The sequence below is a fragment of the Corylus avellana genome, chromosome ca5, assembly GCF_901000735.1.
Source record: "Corylus avellana chromosome ca5, CavTom2PMs-1.0".
NCBI lineage: Eukaryota > Viridiplantae > Streptophyta > Magnoliopsida > Fagales > Betulaceae > Corylus > Corylus avellana.
In genome coordinates, this window is record NC_081545.1 from 35,850,270 (window position 1) to 35,869,433 (window position 19,164).

The window sequence follows — 19,164 nt, forward strand, 5'->3', positions numbered from 1 at the left end:
AGTTTAACCCATTGAGTTGGAGTTTCCAACCCAATTTGGACAAATTTTTTGTCCTTGATACTTGGCAATTACCCAATCGGCAACTGTCCTTGATTTTTCTTATTTTGGAGATTATTTATAGGAAATTGTGGGCACATTCTATTTCCTTTTTTTTTTTTTTTTTTTTAATATTTTGTTCAAACATGAAATTAGATCCATAATCCATTATAATTTTTTTTTTTTTTTTTTTTTGACATACACAATAGTCTTTTAAGCTTTTATAAGACAATATCTATGAAAAGCGTCTCAATTAGTTTCCGTTTTACAACAAATTTCGGTGAATCACGTTTCTATTCACTACCAAGTCCTTGATTTCTTGGCTTTTTTTTTTTTTTTAATCTCCGCTACTAGTGCTTTATCAATTGCAATCCCCTTCGCTGCCTTTACCATAGTGACAATTCTTCTTTATACTTGATAACTCCTCTGTCATCGGTCTATGGTTTGCTCTCAAAAAATGAACCATAAAAAAACAGAACACCGACCGAAACCCAATTCTATTATTCTTAAGGATTCGTGAAAACAAAACCTAAGAAAACGAATAAAACTTCACCACATAGATCGCCACTAAAAGCAAATCTAGAAATAATACATTCTTATTTAAAAACAACGAAAATATAATAACAAAAACCCAATACACCCTCACGCATTCCACGCGCCACTGCCGGCCAGCCACGTGCCGCTAAAAAGCACCCCAAGGACTATTGACACACGCTCCCTAATCGATTTATGGTAGATGTAAGAAAATAGGGAAAGAGAAAGGGGGTGGGGAGGAGGGAGTTGTAACTCCCTCCCCCTACTTTGCTATGCTCTCTTTGTGCTACTCTCTTTTTAAGGTTTGACGGCTATAATATCCATTGTGGCACATTCTATTTCCTACGACAAGATAGAAAGATCGTATATTCATTTAGATAAATAATTGGTATCAATATCTTACATTTAAGTGGTCGGAGCCCAGCCTGGCCGTCATCAAAGAGTTGATATGATTGCTCAAACCAAGCTAAAATTGAGCATCGCAACCAAAATATTCTCTATTTCACTTTAAATTGAAATGTAGAAGAGTTATTCATGTTTAAAATTTAATTTTATTATATCTAATGAATAAAAATTTATAATATTCCGTTGCAGCTGGCAATGCTTGAATTTCATGCAGGATGGACCAAGCTGGTCCTACTTCTACCAACTACTTGGGTGATGTACAAGTTTCGATTTTGTTTGATTATCGGGCGAAATGTTAAGTGTTTTTCTTGTGTTCTTTTAGTTTAAGTGAATATTATTATTATTTTTTTAAATTAAGTGAGAGAAATAAGTACCACAATTTTTTACCTTAGACTAGAAGGATACCATGAGAACAGTAAAACACCATGAGAATACCTAACATTTCCTTTCATTTAATCATGTTGTGCCACGTTATATTATAATTTTTTTTTTTTGTAAAGTATATTTATAAACCTAGCATTTTTTAATCCGTAATGGATAGCCATCACAACCTCGTCCCTAGTAATGGGAACTGGCAAGGACGGTTGTATATATATTATTCCATTATTTTACTTATTGAGCCTTCCAAGTTCTTTGTTGGAATGTTAGGCTAAAGTTGTTAAAGGATATATATAACTAATCATTGGGCAGGCCAAAGCTACTTCATGAAAGGATTATAGCAAAGCAGATGCTTGCCCAAGTTTTTAAATCAGATTAGAATATATTTTCTATTCCTGATCAAGTCTCTCTTATTGGACAGGGAATCAATCATTGATATTATCTTAATAAGAAATTAATCATTCAAGGAATGGGCATCCTCCAATCCAAAACATCATTTTAGTCTTTTAGAGAAGATGTTTCCATTAAATATACATGTGCCAATGTAAAGGTTAAGCTCCATATTGGATAAATATTCCAAGTTGTAAGTAGTTAATATAATATATTCGAATCTAAGTTGATAGCCTTAAACTTTTTGTAGTCTTCCGATATATATCATATAATGGTGATAATGAATAACTCTCTAGATATTTATTTTCCCAATAGTTTATATCTCACAAGTATATCGCACTATTTTTTTAATAAAAAACTTGATTCGTTTTTTGTTAGCCAATATTGGTAAGAGCACCTTCAAGAATTTTTTACAATTAGTTGCTAAAAAAAAACTCCCCTATATCTGAACAGATCTCGAACTATTCGAGCACCTACTCCGACAAAGAGACTCATTTGGAGCTCTCTATAATGCATGGGTAAACCAATCAATATTGGTAAGAGCACCTTCAAGAATCTTTTATAATTAGTTACTCAAATTGTAGCTATATATATATATATACCCATATGTCTGAACAGATCTCGAACTATTCGAGCACTTGCATGGACAAAGAGACTCATTTGGAGCCCTCTATAATGCATGGGTAAACCAATATATTTGAGTGAGTATAAAACAACTCTAAACTAATACACTTGAATTTGAATGAGTGAAAACACACAACTCAAGGCTAGAGCCAGCAGCCCAGAGGCACTATGATTTGAAAGAGATATGTTAAGATAATTAGGAGGAAATCCTTAATTTTCCCCTTTTCCCCCTCGCCCGCTTTGAAGAAAAAAAAAAACAAAGTATCCCTACAAATGGGTCGTGTCTCGGGGAGGTACAACTCCCTAGATGAGTTGTAACTCGTTTGAAGGTTTATATGGGCATCTATAATGTGCCCATTTTGTTAAATTATCACTTATTTTAAAATTTTAAATTGATAAAAAAAAAATAATATCTTAATAGTTAACATTCTTCTTCACACGTGGTTTCAAATTCCTTAATAAATAAGGCCCAACACATAGAAAATGAATGATGAAAACAATATTTGAACTTAAGACATTTACTGTAATATTATATTAAATCACTATTTATTTAAAAAATTTAAGCAAATAAAAAATATGATTGAATTAATCATTTAATTAATATTTTAACGACTTTAATCTCTAGTCACAGTTGTCCCTCTATGAGATCCAAAGCCTAAAAACGAATCACCAAATCACACTAGTTTTGAGTTATTGTCATAAATTTAAAAATTATTTTTATATTTTAAATTATTTGTTAATATATTTGTCTCGAGAACATAAAACTACACGGCCAAATAGACAAATCACAATTAAAGTTGTAATTTCCTGAACAATTACATGAAGTAGTGTACTACCAAGTATGTATGGAGTACATAGAACAAAAATACAGCACACCTTAGTTTTCTAATCATTAATTAGGCTTAATTTATTATAGTACTAGCTAAGTGGCCTCTACTGCACATCCTGACACTGGTTGACTCGCTCCGAGTTGACTCGTTCAAGCTTGAAACGTTCTTGGACAGAAGAAATAAAAATTCCAGCCTTCATATCGATGGCGTCGTCAGCAGCCACGCCATAGAGGTTTTCATATTGGCTGCTATCGGCGGCCGGCACTATAAAAGACACCTTCTGTTTGGGCTGGAACAGGAATCCTACTGAGGCAGTTGAAGGAGAAGACTGGCTCGGCTTTACCTTGCTGGTGTATTGCACAGTCGAGGAAGGCTTGGGTGCTGCTCTATTGAATGACATCAGCTTCCCCTTGAGGAACCCTCTACGCTTCCGGTTTGCTTCCATCTTAATATATATATATTATCAGATTTCGAATGTTGAGTGTTCAGCACAAGAGGAAGAAGGTCTATATATAGTAGTTGAAAGGCTACTTTTTTCTGTGTGTTGAAATCATATCTGCAGATAGACATGAAAATTAACGTGACTGTGTTGTGGTTGTGGTCCCTATACGTTAAATATCTTCAAGGCATAATCTTCTTTTTAGGACTATTTTACGGGTTATATTGATAGATTCCATTATTATTTATTTATTTTTTAGATATATTCCAATATATAGTTTATCAAACACTTTCCAAGATATGGAGAACTTTTGGTCTCTATTATTGCATTTTCTTTATATTTTGTATACAATTACAGTTAATGGAATCTTCTTCTGGGAGATGAAATTAAAGCTAGCGCTGCAGTCAGTGCATGGGCTAGGCTGCACAGTAAATTGAGTAAAATCCTCATCTATTATTGAGGATTTCCTGGTGTTCTCAGCTAGCAGAAGTCTAAAATCTAATGCGGGACAGCCTCAATTAGGCACTTGACAAAGGTTAAATGGTAACAATCGGGTTGTATTAAGACATAAGTAGAAGTTTATATAGGTCAACTATAATCCGATCCATTTAATTAAATGAGTTAAACCCTTCAACCTTAGTTGCTAGTTTTGTATTGGATTCATAAATAATATAAAAATTGACAACCCCAAATATTACCATCCCTACCAAATGGCAACATCTCCTAATTAATGTGCTATTTTGGGGAAGTAAGAATAAAGCTTCACCCACTGCCCCATGATCAGTAACAATTAAGATTAAGGGTGAATTAGAATTTACATTTGTCTTTTTGACTGTAGAATGGAGTACTATTGAGCAGTACTGTGAGAGCTAGCCACTAACTCCATTGTGTAGAGCCAGTCATATCATATTCCAATAGTGCTTGAGTTTGAGTGTTTTTAACTCTTAATTTTTACACTACTTGAGGATAGATCAAGATAAGACATTAGTTGCACCACTCGAGACAATCAACTTGAAAGATCAAATTGGAACCTCCAACATCACAAATGTCTGTGTTCGCTATCTGAAATTGATCATGCTATCTGAAATTGATCATTCAAGTTGTCGAACTATAAAGTGAAAAGTAAAGGGGAATGTATTGTATAGATAAGAACAGCGTCCCTTTCAACACATTGCCTTCCCCCATGTGAGCATCTTCCTGGAATATGAAGACTAGTTTTCATGTTTCAGGAAATGCAGAACTTAATGGCATGATTCAATTTGTATTTGATAACTAGATTCAGGGTCTCCACACCTCTACTATGATACTACGTTAAAACGCCCGATAGCTTAAATTTGATAAGAAATAGTAAATTTAATGATTTAAATAAATAAAAATCTGACTCTACTTTTGTACGATGGAGCAAGCATACGGCTTAGGAGAGGATACTCTACTTGCCCTGCAGGCGCCAACTTGCCTTTGCTTTGCTTTACAAAGACACTAACAACAATAAAGTTGTTGCGCTTTTGAACGTTCAAGGATAAGATATTCTACAAGTGGGTGTTTCTTGGGTTCTCTAATTTTCTCTGGATTTTGGACCCTAGCTAATATATTTGAGTTCTTGGAAACTTGAACAAATTTCAGAGGTATTAATTGTTTTTTTATTAAATAATTTTTTTTTTTTTTTTTTAATTTATTGGTAAATCCAACGCATGAAATATTTAATTGAATTAGGGGTAAATTAAGAAGTCAAGATTTGAACTTAGGACCTTTTAACGCTAATACTATGTTAAATCATCGTTTATTTTAAAAGCTTAATGGTGCGTTTGGGATTGAGATTTTACAAGAATAATCTGCGTTTTTAAAAGATATCGCAAAACGTAAGGCGTTAGGCGTTAGGTATTGCAATTTAAAAAGCACTTAGTTTAAAATAGAAAAAAAAAATCTGTGATTTTAATAAGCAGGTTAAGGGTTGCTTATTTGAAAAAGTGCGAATTTAACCAAAATCATGAATTCGCATAACAAATATTTAATAAAAAAGTATTTTTTAACATGTTTTATCAAACGATTTTACGATTTTAAAAAGTAACGATTTTAAAAACGCTATTTTTAAAATCGCACTTATTGAAACCACAATCTCAAATGGACCCTAAATTAACACGAAAATATAAATTTAATCAATATTTTAAGAAGTTGGCCATTCATTTTAGCTAACACACCATGATTTCAGGCAACATTTTTTATTGAGAAATGTTAGAGGTATTAAATCTTTTTTCCAAGATGACGGGAAGCTTATTAAAACTTACGTCATCTTAGTATTCATATCTCAGTAAAAAAATTGGTATAGATCGTATATTTGACTAAGTACATACATACACGGTTGCAACAATGTCCTTCCTCTCCAGCAGGCAGCAGCCCTCGGTCTGCTTTTTGATCCCTAAAGCAAGAATCTTTTGGTGGACCAAAAAGTGCAACTGCTTTGTATCTAAACTTTCTTTTGAAGCTAAGTTTTAGATACTTTGGAGGTGAAATCTGTTCTTCTGCAAAATTACCTTGATTTGGTAACAGAGATATTCGTCCTTCTGCTTATCTTGTACGACTGCTGCTGCGTCTCAATCGTTAATTAAAGAACTTCATTGGCCCTACACTACATACTGTCCCCCACGATCGGATCTCACATCCTTTGAAATTTCATGTCTTTTCACCAACGTCTAAATTAATTTATTGGAATACAACTGTATGATCTCTCCCTCTCAGATCCCCCACTAATATAGGTTCTTTTTTTCATAGAGATTGATTGAGATCCCTTCCACAGTTCCACTACTTAGGGTAAGGTATTATACGGGGTATAATACCTTTTGTTTGGGCCGAATCACTTTCTTTGACCACACGGGTGGGGGGTGACTGTTAAGATAGTTGAACTATTCTTTCCGGTCATCCAAACAATCACCCCCAAACTATTTTTTTATTTTTTATGTGATGCCGTTCATTTAAAATAAACGACACAAATAGGAGCTATTATACCGTTTCTCAATGGTCATTTGATCTTGGAGACCCATTCTACTTTGGAACTTTGGAGTTGTTATGACCCATGACACGAAGAGAAATTCATTGAACTTTGGGCCTGTCATCCAACAACTTTTCTGATAAGAAAACGGGCCTGGGCCTGGGCCTGGGAATGTCATCAAAATACCTCAAGCAAACGTATTATTATTATTATTATTATTATTTTAAGTACATTCAGAAGCAACAACAAAAACAAAAACAAAAATGCTACAACAGAACATGGGGTGGATCTGAGATTATCGTTCGACTTATTAAGCCTTTTGGTGTGGGTATCATTTTTTTAGATTATCATATATTCTTTTCTTTTAAATTATTATATTCCTTCGGGTCACTTTATTGAACAAACTAAAACCTTGAATATTGCCTTTCAAAAAAAAAAAAAAAAAACACCTTGAATATTGGTGATGGAATTGAATGCACAGTCCGACCCTTCCAATGAATGCTTGCAAGAATGAGTAAAGATAGTCAGAAACCTGCCGAGAATTGCAAGAATGAGTAAAAATAACATGTTATCTTTTTGTGTGGAACATCCACCAACGGAGTATGGCCACACTCCTAGCGTTTTTTAAGTAATCGTTGCACCGACACGCTAGCTTCCGTGGTTTGATCGGAGCCCATGGTTTGGGCTTGACATTCTCTCTTTATGTGGAACATCCATCAATATTGGAGTATGGCCACACTTCTAGCGTTTTCTAAGCAATTGTTGCATTGACACGTTAGCTTCCGTGGTTTGATCAGAACCCATGATAGGTTCATGAGCCTACATCATCGACTTGGGCTAACCGAGTATATATAAATCTGGTACATCAATAATATTATTGTTGAACAATAAAATCTCTCTTGCTTGTACATTGTGTAAATCATATCTTTGTCTCAATATTGCCAAATCAATGGCGCCAAGCATTATGGATAGATCACCAGAGAAAAATGACGATGTGCTGACAACAAAGGTGATGAAAATGAACAATTGATGAGCAAAATATGTAGAAATTGAAATATGTGGGACCTTTTAGGTACAACTTTAAACACTATCTGAACGATATTAGGTGAAGATTATAAAATCAAATTAATCTATCAAATCAAAATTAACGAGTTGTCATCTACAGACGACTATAGCTCTCCCTTCTTTCCTATATAAAGCAAATCCACTCTCTTCTCTTTTGGTACTACTTCTCTCAATTTCAACACTACCTCTTCCCCTTGTTGCTTCGTTTGCAAATAAAATCCACTCTTTCTTGTTTCTGGTTCTGGGAATTTCTTTCTCGTACATGTTTTCTCGTCCTCGGTCGTCGGCGCCATTTCCGGGAGTGCATGGCTGCATGGGCATCTCTATTTCTTCCAACATTGATGGAGTCTAGCTAGCTAGCTAGACGTTTATACTTATATGGATTTTACTTTACTTTTCATTGATGTAATTAATAATTTCTCCCCAATATTTGGTGGAGTTTAATTATGATGTTGGCGTGGTTCAATCAAATCAAAGCTCTCAATGGTTGGGTCCTTTAATCTGATTGAGCCGCGCCAATATCGCATTCACTCTCTACATCACCAAACCATGATATTATTCGTATATTAATTATCAACTTAAGGTTTTAAAATTAAATAATAACTTAGCATAGTGTCAATCTTGAGTTGGAATTTTGATTATATAATTTAATATTTTCTTTGAATTTAACAATTCCATGATGTATATTGAATGGATCCACTTGAATATCACCCACGACTACTTCTTGTCATCAATCAAGTAACAACATTTCAATAAACTAACTAGAAAGGATAAACAGGGAGATCGAGAGAAGAAAATGCCATAATACATATATATGTCAAAAAAAAAAAAACACTGGATTCTTTTATATCCTTTTTTCTTCCCCTTTTCCTTCTTTTGAAGAAAAAGGGAAATTCTGATTCCACATAATTATATATACCAGGGTCCAGGGTCCAGATATGGCTTGTTCTAGCTATTATTGATTCTACAATTGGGATCAGATACGATTTCTCGCATATGGGGTTGTGGAAACAAGCTAGCTAGATCAAAATATAGATTACTTGATTTTGTATTCAAGTGGTAAAAACTTACCCACTCATTTGTCTTACTTCTTTTTCATGGTTTCTTTTCTTTCTTTATATATATATATATATCCTGAAATGGCATGAAAATGTCGGTTGATTTACGTCAATTTTGTTTACCTTTTGGTGCGACAACATTACCCACCAAGCAAACACGGTTTGGCCCAATCACGGGATCATTCTGTGTACTTATAATTTCATACATAGGAACTTAGAAATCTTAATTAATTAGGAAGTAAACTCTTGCTTCACGATTACAATACCACAAATAATATTAGGAAAATCTCCTATTCAAACTTAATCTAAGGATTGAAATATCGTCATGTTTGCTAACCTATACATTGCTTCGTTCGCACTTCTTTTGATATGTTCTACTGACCGTAATTGAAAGGGATATCTATTATATATTGAATAACTTTTACTTGATAAGACTTGAACCTAAAATTAACCACCAATAATATTAAGAAAATCTCCCATTCAAACTTAATTTAAGGATTGAAATATCGTCATGTTTGTTAACTTTTACATTGCTTCGTTCGCACTTCTTTTGACATGTTCTACTGACCGTAATTGAAAGGGATATCTATTATATATTGAATTACTTTTACTTGATAAGACTTGAACCTAAAATTAACCTCAACCTCATCCACCCCACCCCTTTATTATCTTTCACACCTACCAAATTTACCATTTCTAGACCATTCTTTATTTTTCATTGATTTAGTCTTTCTTGCTAAGTCATATGCTCGTTTAAAAATTATTTTACTAAATTGGTCAAATTGCTTAGACCGTGGGTTGGGCCAGTGGAAAAAGCATCATGGAAGTCCATAGAAGAGTTTCGAGACCGTGAGTCTGTGGGCCCAATAACTAGCATGAGCTAGGCAATGCTTGGAACTTGGAAGCCAAGACGAGCCCCAAAATCCAATCTAATCGTCTTCTCCAAGCATATTCTCTCTTCAACAAGAAACCCTGTAAAACCCTTATATGCAGATCCTGTGAATATTTACAAATAGATAGAGATATCGCACTCTTTTCTGTGCGTCTTTCTCTTCGGCTCGGATCCAGAAGCACAACCAAATGGCGTTGACGAATTTCATACTCACGGTGGCCGGTGTTAGCGCCGTGATTCTGCTGCTAAGGAGCGACGTCAAGCAATCGGCGGCGGTCTTCAGGCGCAACGTCAAGCAAATCCGCCACTGGCTTGAAGAAGAATCGGCCTCTGCCTCCAAGTAAAAAAACCTCCTCTTATGTATTATTTTCTCTAAATCTTTTGAGGAAAAAATAGTTTTTATTTTTAACTGTGAATCATTTTCAGCTTACTATGTTAATATATTTGTATGTATTCAATATGGAGAATGATAAAGAAGAGGAAAACTAAAAACGGGTTTTATGTATCCTTGCGTTGTTGTTCAGAAAAATGGCCATTTCAGGTCTTGCATTTGGTTATGTTCCTAATTATGTATTTTCTATAGATCCCAGACTTGATTCAACCTTCTGTGCTGTTTATGGGATTTAGGTTGTTGATGTATTTTGATTGGATATGAAAGTTTTCGTTTGTAGTGGGTAAGGGGGATATTCAACTAGAGCGAGTAGAATGAACCCCAAGTGTTTGCTTGAGGTTCTGTTAGGATTGGGGGAGTGGGTTGGGGGTGGGGGGGTGTGGGAGTTACAGTTACTCGTATTGCCGCCTGTGCTTTTATGCTCATGACGGTTGTTATTAGCAACGGAACAATGGCGGAGGCCTGGTTGATGTTCAGCTGGAGGCTAATTGTAAGATAGCAATGTAGTAATCTACTTCTAAATCTTAGTTGGGAATGTACTTAGGGTTAAATTATCGGTTTATCGTGTCAGCTTCTTGATATTTACGTGATGGGGGTGATGTGCTTCATGATTAGCTCCTGGTTTTCATTCTTATTAGATCGATCAATACTTGGGATGTGTTGAAAAAATTGTTTCTATTGCAGACCGTTTAACATAGTGATTTGTGCAATATGGAGTGTATCAAATTATTGAACTTATGGCATATCTTTCATGAAATTTCTTGCATACTTTTCTACTGTCTCTGTTTCCTTTGCAAATGGAAGGGCCAAAAGGCAGTCATCATTCAGACATTCACGGCTCTGGATTTGTTTTATTTTTTTTCATTTATATTATAGAAGACTTGTCCAGCCAAACCTGCATTTCCTTGTTTGGGCAGTAGCGCTGCATATAACAATGATTGTTAGAACTAGCAAAACGAATTTTGAACTAGATGATCCAACTTCGGTCTTCTTAATGGGCTCGGTGACTGGTTCTGACATGCATGTTTAGCTGTTATCGTAGCAGCAGTGTACTCCCATTGCTCTCATTCTTTTGCACGTAGTTTCCAACTAGTCTTTAGTTGTAGTTTCCATCTAAATACACATTAACATGACTTTTGATGAATCTTGCAGGGCAGCAGGGAAGGCTACTCCCAAGGAACTTGAATCAAAGGTTCCTCCAAAAGACATTCCCAAGGAGGACAAGCACTGAAGTGTCTTTGTAGGTAGCCTGATGTCGTCTACAAGAGTTACCTATTTGTTTCTTTTTCCTTTAGTTTTTTCCTTAAAATATTTGATGGTTTATTTAGAACAAGTCTTGGTGAAACGTATTTCTGCACCTTTTTTTTTTTTTTTTGTAAATTTTGTTCTAGCCTAGTGTATTTACAAAGAGAAAGGCGTCTTGTTTTACAAAGCAAGTTCTATTTCTCCCTTGATAACATTGACCTGTAATAGGGTTATAATTGAGTAGTGAGTGTTAGCTCACTCCTCAAACGAGTTTAACAAGACGAGTTGAGTTTATACCAGTATTGTTTCATGAGCTTAAATTGAGTTGAGTCGAATTTATCTAAAAACGACTCATTTAATATTCGAGCAATAATTATATCCAGTCTTTCGAATTTATATGAGCCCATGTTGTAGAGGAATAGGATCCTCTGCAATCCATAATGGACTGGAGAATATTCAGTTCATGGTTAGGATTTTTTTAAAAAAATTTTAAAGCCACAAATAAGATACATGTCCCACTACAAAAAATAATAATAAAAAAAATTTATATTAAAAAAATAAAAAAATAAATTAATAAAAGAATAAAGGGTGGCTGGCTACCCCATCTTGGCCATAGGGGGTGATCGGACCACCCCATTTCATAAGGGGTTGGCTTGAGAGCCACCCCAATGGCCGGCCACCCCTTAAACCCAGATCTAAAAAAAAAAAAAAAAAAAATTCTTTTGGCCCTTGGGCAAGCCAACCCAGGGCCCTTGGGGGTGGTCTGGCGACCCCTAAGGCCAAATCTAAAAAAAAAAAAAAAAAATGGGGTAGTCCAACCACTTCTGGCCAACCATTGGGGTGGTTCTCAAGCTAACCTCATCTAAAATGGGGTGGTCAGTTACCCTTTAATTTTTTAATCTAAAATATTATTATTTTTATTATTTTCTTTGTAGTGGGACATGTATCCTATTTGTGGTTTTAGGATTTTTAAAAAGAAATTTCAGCCATAAACTAGATATTTTTCAGTTCATAATAGACTAGAGAGGATCCTATTCCTGTTGTAGAGCCTAGAGCTGTCCAAGCTCAGCACAAGGTGATATTCTCCAATTCATAATAGATTAGAGAGGATCATATTCCTGCTGTAGAGCCTAGAGTTGTCGAAGCTCAGCACAAGGTTCGATGACATTTTACCCGGCCTGAATATAATTTGTGAACTTTAGTTCATTTGAAAAGATCTAATATCTATAGTAGTGTTTTTGTTTCTTTCCAAAACCAGAGACCTTAAATTCTGATAGAACAGAAATGGTATTCTAAGACCCAACCAGAGAGAGAGAGAGAAACGCTGCATCTGTGGCCTATATATTGCTTACAAGTGGCTGAACAACCCAAGTCAATATGAAAATTATTTGCTTACAAAAACACTACACATCACCAACTGTTCTATTCTATTAAAGGTAGAGGCCCACATAAAATAGAGGTTTAAGATGCTTTGGGAGATGAAGCATATACCTCCAACTTTGCTTTACTAATTATTTTTAGTCTCTATTTTATATTTACCACATTATTAAAATTTTAAATAATGTGACATCATTTATACCATTAAATGCTATAAAATTTAATCTAAATCATGAAATGAAGGCCGTTCAGTCATCATTGTTCAACTTCTGCCCTTATGCCATCTGCTTTGAAAATATTTCAGGTGTTGAATCTCACGGCTATGTATTTTTTGTTTGTCAAGAAATAACAGGGACATTCTAATAGAGCGACACAACTTTTACCTTAGGTAAACAAATGAAAAAAGATGATGTTTTTTTCTTTCATTTGTCAAACATGATTTAAGTCTTCAACTTTGTGTCATATTTTAATCTTGTTTTTAAACTATTGATTGTTTTAATTTAGTCATTAAACTTTTAGAACTGTTCAATGTTATTCTTCCCCTTCGTTATCATCAAATCAGACTATGGGAAATAGATAGATTTAGCATTCAAACAATATAATATAATAAATAGAAAACATTGCGAGTGATATCACATCATCAATTATGATAACCAAGGACAAAATCTGGGGCCCAGTGGGCATGGCCACCATATTTTAATATTTCTCTTAATATATATATATGCTTTAAAATTAAGTTTAATCTCTGGTTTATATTATATTTTGACCCCTCTGATATGAGAAATTTCGGTTTCATCCCTAGTCATAACTTACATAACACGTCTCTTCATATGATGACATTTTGTGAGATCAGCATGTAACATAATATGATATGTCACTGTAGGGCCATATATACAAAAATCACGTCAACAGTTATTGTTCTAATATGCAATGTCATCACAAGTCTATCTATACAAAAAAAAAAAAAACATAAATCACATCAACAATTATTGTTCACATAATTATAGTAAGAACTGAAACAATTGTTTATTTTATGAATGAATTCGAACTCTAACACAGCTGTTGGACCAAAATCACAATCAGGAAAATGCATTTCATAGCATAGATAGAGTTTACTATGCCTCTTAAAACAAACAGCAATTCATGTGAGAGGGCAGGTAGATCTCCGCCAGTTTGGACAGGTGGAGTCTACCTGCGCTCTTACCGTACAATATGGACAGTTCATTACACCCGACCTACACAACACAAGTATTCAAGACAATCCAGGCTTTCCCCTGTGGGGAAAGGAAGTCAACAATAATCCACAACTAAAAGCTTTGGGAGAGTTTGCATTAGTTTATTGAAGCTGCAGAAAGATTAGTCAACATTCCCCAACCAGGAAATTACCTCAGGAGCTGATTACTCCCACCAAATAGGAAGCCTTCTTGAGGCCTAACCTTCCAACAACGCATCAAGCGCCCCTTGAAACATTCCACTGCAATATATGTTGGTTTCATTGGCATCAGGAACAAAAACTAGGCCTGCAGAAGGCTTGTCTTTTATGCCATGAGAGCAGGAGTACTGAGCCACTCCATTAGATTGCTGTCCTGAGTCCAAGGATTGAATTGGATGGCTCACACTGGACTGCACCAAGTGGCTCAAACTTCTTGCTGAAGTTTGTGTTGGATGTGATGACAGAAGATAGAGAGCACAACCCAAGTCAATGGATTGTGTTATACCGCCGGCAGCGGCGGCCGCCGATAACATATTATGGCCGCCCCTTTCAATTTCTGATGAAGCAATGCTATTAGGAAGTGGGTGGTAGACAGAAGCCTCAGAAGCTGCTTGATAATTGCCTCCTTTAGGGCCATTTTCCTGTAAGAAAGAGAACAGTTTATTCTCCTCATTGTAGATGAAGGCAAAGGAATTGGGAGGACTGTGTCCATCAGTAATAGGCAAGCGTCGGTGATGATGATTATAAATCATAGCTTCTGCTTCACTTCTGGCAATCCCAGGCCGGCTACTTCTCATAGTAGTAGTTGCATATATCTGTGGACTACTGAATTGCAAGATTCTAGGGCCTGATTTACAGAAAGACATGTCAATGAATGTTCTTTTTCTTTTTTTTTCTTTTTTTTGGAGCGTTATCTATGAATGCTCGTTAATATTTGTTAAAGTACTAATTAAATAATTAAATTCATCATTTTCTATTGGCGTGCTCTTGGGATAAAATGGTGATTTAACACAACATCGAAGCAAAAGGCCTAAGTTCGAACCATGGCTCCAAAATTCACCTCCCATTTAAAATAAATGTTTCACATGTTAGATAAATGGTGATTTAACAATAGCAAACTAGTAACTAGTGACTCCAAAGTTGGCCGGTCCAGGTTCACTCGAGGGACTTGTATAATTTGTTAAAATATAAATTAAAAGATTAAATTTACCGTTTTTCTATTAGCTTAAGTTTTTGAAATATGTGGTGATTTAACATGATATCAAAGCAAAGATTATAAGTTCAAACCAAAACACCGGAGCAAACTTTGCTGTGCAACTTCACCTTAAGACTTAGCAATACCATAAGCATAGTGGTAAGAGATGGACTCCCTAAAACCACTCATACACAGCAGGCCAAATAAATCAGAGACTTTCCTATGTGACTCAATGAACTGTGGAAGCTTCTGAAAAAGCTCAGCAAAGTTCCTTATACTAATGGAGAGTGACAAGAAGAAGTGTACTCTGTAGTTCAAATTTCATCTTCAGCTTAAGATTAAATAGCAAGCAAAAAAACCCAATCCAAATTTAACCCGTGATTATCTCCAACTAAAATTAGACAATAAGAAGAAAATAAAAAAATTCTTAGAACTGAGATAAGAATCCAAAACCTTTGTAATTGGACAGAAAGTGCTCAGAACTGAGGTAAAGGGGTTCAGGCTGAGATTTTCTCCTGCGCATGTTGTGTCCATCAAGGCGTTTCCTGCAGCTTCTCTTCGCATCATCAAACTCCCCCAGGGAATGGAATCTACAGTACTTGAAAAACCCAAATGATCGAACAGAAATTTCTTATACATAATCAAGAAAAAATTGAGACAAATTCCTTGCCAATCAAAAGCAAGCCTCTGATATCATACCTGCTACATTGTTGGCAGAAGCGCTGCTCTTTGCCCCCTACAATCACCACTGGGGTCTTCGAGTGGCGCTCGCAAACCCTGTGGCGGCGATGATACTCTCTGCACATATTGAGGTCTGCCTTGCATCCATCAACTAAGCATGAAAAATTTTGAGTCCCACTGAGCACACGTGTCCTTTTAGATGGCCCTGAAGGTGATGACACCATTGTTGAGCCCCCTTGGTCCTTCAACCCATCTGCAGATCTCTCTTGTTCCATATCAGATATCCTACCGAGCTTCAAGTCCACCATAAATCCACTGGAGCCAACAAGGCCTGCAAGGCTGCTATCCTCCTTTTCCTCCAACTCAATTGAATCCCATCCGAGGTCCTTCCAGTCCCAGTCCATCGCAAGCGAGTAAAGCTCTTTCACAATTTATTCTCCTTCAACAATTACTCCTCAAAAGTGAATAGTTTTAAGCATAATGAAAAAAAAAATGGGATTTTTTTTTTTTTGCTTTTGGTCAAAAGGGAATTAATTGAAATGAGTGCTTCGTAGAAGCAAAAGATCAAGAACAGTGAACCCCAGTTTCTGCAAATTGTTGGTGGCAACAATAATAAAGTCAAAACAGAATGACAAGAACAAAATATTTAACCTTTTTGTTTCCCTGCTTGGGTGTAGAAGCCTCATATGCCATATATAGAGGGAGCAGTTTTACTCACTTTCAGTGAAAACTGCAGATGAATTTCCAATATCCCTGTTCCCTCCAGGAGAGAAAAGACAGAGCTCAAAGTTTGAATTATTGATGAGCAATAGGGACAGGAAGAGTACATTAAACTCTATATTTTATAGGCCTCAGACTTCTGCAAGAAAGGCCCATCTGAGAGGAGATTTGCTGAGATTTGTGTTTTAACTTGTGTTGTTTTCCTGTTTGTCCCCATTAATTTCAAGGCCTAGTTGGATTTTTAAATTTGGCGAAACAGCAGTTGTTGAAAACCAACAAATTAACAATTAATGTGAAAGAGAAAGATGACAGAAATGGAAAGAAAAGCCTATAGCAAAGGATGTGACAGGTAATGCTGCATCCATCTTTTTTATCTATATTATGCATAAAAGAACAGTAGTGTGGTCCTAGTGGAAGATGGGTACAAAATAGAATGAGGGAAGGTTTAGAAGGCAGCCAGCAACAACATTATTTATTTTGTTATCTTAGTTTTTTGTTTCGCAATCAATGACAAGTGTCCATTTGGTTCCATGTTGTTTGATAAATCCTGTAAACGACATGGAAACTTGCATTATTCACCACAGAATAAATACATAAGTGTGACGAAAGTCATTCTCATGGTTTTGGGATTCACCCTCTGCTCTAAGCTAACATTAGATATTAAAATTAACTCGTGCTTGTTGTTTTTCCTTTGTTGAGTTTGTTGGATTTGCCTTATTTATGGTGGTGTTTTTGGTTGAGGTGTCAAATGAGACACCTATAATAGATGGTAATTCGTTAATTTGACGGTAATGTGATAAAAAATTCCATTTGAAATTCAGACAAAATCAAAGAACCTTAATCTTGAAATTACAGATTCAATGAGTAAATCCAAATCATATAAAAACTTAGAGGTTAAATATGATTTTTTTTTATAATTAAATTAATAAAAACAATTATTTTAAAAAAATACTTTAACAATAATAATAGTTATAGAAAGAAATAAGTGGTTGGTCCCCATCCTTGGGCCTAAACAATTTTTTTTTATTTATTTAAATATAATTTTTCATTGAAACAGACAGCATAATTATCTTTCTTATCAACTAAGGATCGACTCTAATTATTTAGCAGCTGAATCTCTCTTTAGGCTTGCTGACATGGGTAATATGTGTTATTAAACACAAGTGACTTTTGCTATTTTGGTTTGCTACTTTCGACAAGATTCTCGGTGTAAAGGCTTTGGTGCATAGCCCATTGTTAAAGCTATACTAATTAGTTGCTTCCTTGCAGCTTCAACTACCTTTTATGGGCTCCATCAATCTTTATAAAAGCAATTAAATCTGCTGCCAGGATAAGACTATAGAGAGATTAACCTTTTCTTTTTCTTTTTTTTAAAATTTCTTTCGTTTACTTCTGCTTGATAAGATTTTGGATCGACTTTAACTGTATCCCACTTCCGTCTACTCATCTACCACTTAGCCCAAGCCCAAGTGGGACGGCAACCACCAAATTGTCTTGTAGGTAATTGAATGTGTGTTGAAATCTTGGAAGCTATCGTGTCCCTTTTTGGGGATCGCCCGCAATGAGCAGCCTGCTCGGGGTACGTAGGCGCATTGGAGTAATTTTATATGTTCTTTTTTTGTGTTTTTCTTAAATTTTTCTTATTAAAATTATTATTTGGTCAAAATTTAATAATGATCAATCACAACTTCAATAGCAATTTTAATAGTCACATCATTTTCTGAGGGACTTGTTGCATTATTCAAGCGCATAGGTCTTATTGGGGGTGGTAATTTATGTTTGAATTATGTCAAGGCATACGTATAAAACTATATTGGTCAACCTTAACCCTACTTATTTAATTAAACGGGTCAAACCCTTTAATCATATATAGCTCTATAATTTTGTATTGAGTTCGTGTTAAATTTTGCGATGCATGTCACAAACATGAGTACAAGACTATAAAGGACAACCCTAAATCTTTAATTTCGTGTCAGATTGGTAGGTTGTGTCAAAAATTGCCAATCATGTTTATCTTTCTGAACTTATTTAAGCACATGTCCGAGCAAATAAAGTTTGAGTGTTCTCTCATATGAAATTGTTTATTGCACCATGCAATATTAGGCAACTTCATTACACGAAATTTGTATCCAAAAGTGGCCTAATTCCTCACAGATTGTGTTGATTATTCCTTCGTATTATTTGGGTAATTTGGTCATGCTATAATTGCTTGTTGGTACGTAGGTTATTTATTAGGCAGTGCAACACACACACTCTCACACTCACCAACACATGTTACTTAGACGGCAGCGTTTTAATTGATAAGAGGGTCTTTTCTGTATTATTATTATTTTTTTTTTTTTTCTCTCTCTCGTTCGTGTGATTTTCCCGAGCAATTGGAGTGGCTTTTAAGTAGAATCTTTATAACCTCTTCCCTCTTTTCTTTTATGTTAATTTTTTCCTATAGACTCTTTCCTCTTTAAGATGTACCATATATATATGAATATGATCATGGGTGGGTCAAAAAGACATGCAGTTGATGCTCTTATAGGCATGATAGATTTCTAATACACAATGCTCGAGCACTATGATATATCAGATACCTATTCTCTGAAGGGATGGAATTAAGAATTTACTTTGAAGGAGGTTGGATTATCTTAAATTTTTTTAGGGGCCAAAGTAAAATAAAAAAAAAAAAAAATTTTAAAAAAAAAAGAAGAAAAAAA

At 35.1% G+C, this 19,164-nt stretch overlaps 3 protein-coding genes across 4 annotated transcripts; 1 reads left to right on the top strand and 2 right to left on the bottom strand.

Annotated features, from left to right (window-relative positions):
- Positions 1-3,124: 3,124 nt before the first annotated feature.
- LOC132183331 (uncharacterized) lies at positions 3,125-3,658 on the bottom strand. Its single transcript, XM_059596742.1, has one exon. The coding sequence runs from the start codon at positions 3,640-3,642 to the stop codon at positions 3,301-3,303; it is 342 nt and encodes a 113-aa protein (XP_059452725.1). The 5' UTR covers positions 3,643-3,658; the 3' UTR covers positions 3,125-3,300.
- A 5,978-nt stretch (positions 3,659-9,636) lies between these two features.
- LOC132182590 (uncharacterized) lies at positions 9,637-11,572 on the top strand. Its single transcript, XM_059595878.1, has 2 exons — positions 9,637-9,977; positions 11,181-11,572. Exons 1-2 carry the CDS (start codon positions 9,826-9,828, stop codon positions 11,257-11,259), a joined length of 231 nt encoding a protein of 76 aa, XP_059451861.1. The 5' UTR covers positions 9,637-9,825; the 3' UTR covers positions 11,260-11,572.
- Positions 11,573-13,677: 2,105 nt separating this feature from the next.
- Positions 13,678-16,700, bottom strand: LOC132181242 (squamosa promoter-binding-like protein 18). Of its 2 annotated transcripts, XM_059594368.1 has the most exons (4): positions 16,391-16,700; positions 15,758-16,178; positions 15,512-15,648; positions 13,678-14,710 (listed from the first exon to the last, which is right to left on the bottom strand). In XM_059594368.1, exons 2-4 carry the CDS (start codon positions 16,141-16,143, stop codon positions 14,082-14,084), a joined length of 1,152 nt encoding a protein of 383 aa, XP_059450351.1. In that variant the 5' UTR covers positions 16,144-16,178; positions 16,391-16,700; the 3' UTR covers positions 13,678-14,081. The 2 variants fall into 2 exon arrangements, with proteins under 2 accessions (XP_059450351.1, XP_059450348.1); XM_059594365.1 differs by having other exon boundaries at positions 15,758-16,700.
- Positions 16,701-19,164: the final 2,464 nt, after the last annotated feature.

What these genes read in the sequence shown, in the direction of transcription:
- LOC132183331 (XM_059596742.1), bottom strand. Translation starts at nt 3,642, where the DNA reads ATGGAAGCAAACCGGAAGCGTAGAGGGTTCCTCAAGGGGAAGCTGATG.
- LOC132182590 (XM_059595878.1), top strand. Translation starts at nt 9,826, where the DNA reads ATGGCGTTGACGAATTTCATACTCACGGTGGCCGGTGTTAGCGCCGTG. An exon ending in GAATCGGCCTCTGCCTCCAA is followed by an intron (nt 9,978 to 11,180) that starts GTAAAAAAACCT and finishes TGAATCTTGCAG; the next exon opens with GGCAGCAGGGAAGGCTACTC.
- LOC132181242 (XM_059594368.1), bottom strand. Translation starts at nt 16,143, where the DNA reads ATGGACTGGGACTGGAAGGACCTCGGATGGGATTCAATTGAGTTGGAG. An exon ending in TTCTGCCAACAATGTAGCAG is followed by an intron (nt 15,649 to 15,757) that starts GTATGATATCAG and finishes CAAGTACTGTAG; the next exon opens with ATTCCATTCCCTGGGGGAGT. An exon ending in CTTTCTGTCCAATTACAAAG is followed by an intron (nt 14,711 to 15,511) that starts GTTTTGGATTCT and finishes TCTGTAAATCAG; the next exon opens with GCCCTAGAATCTTGCAATTC.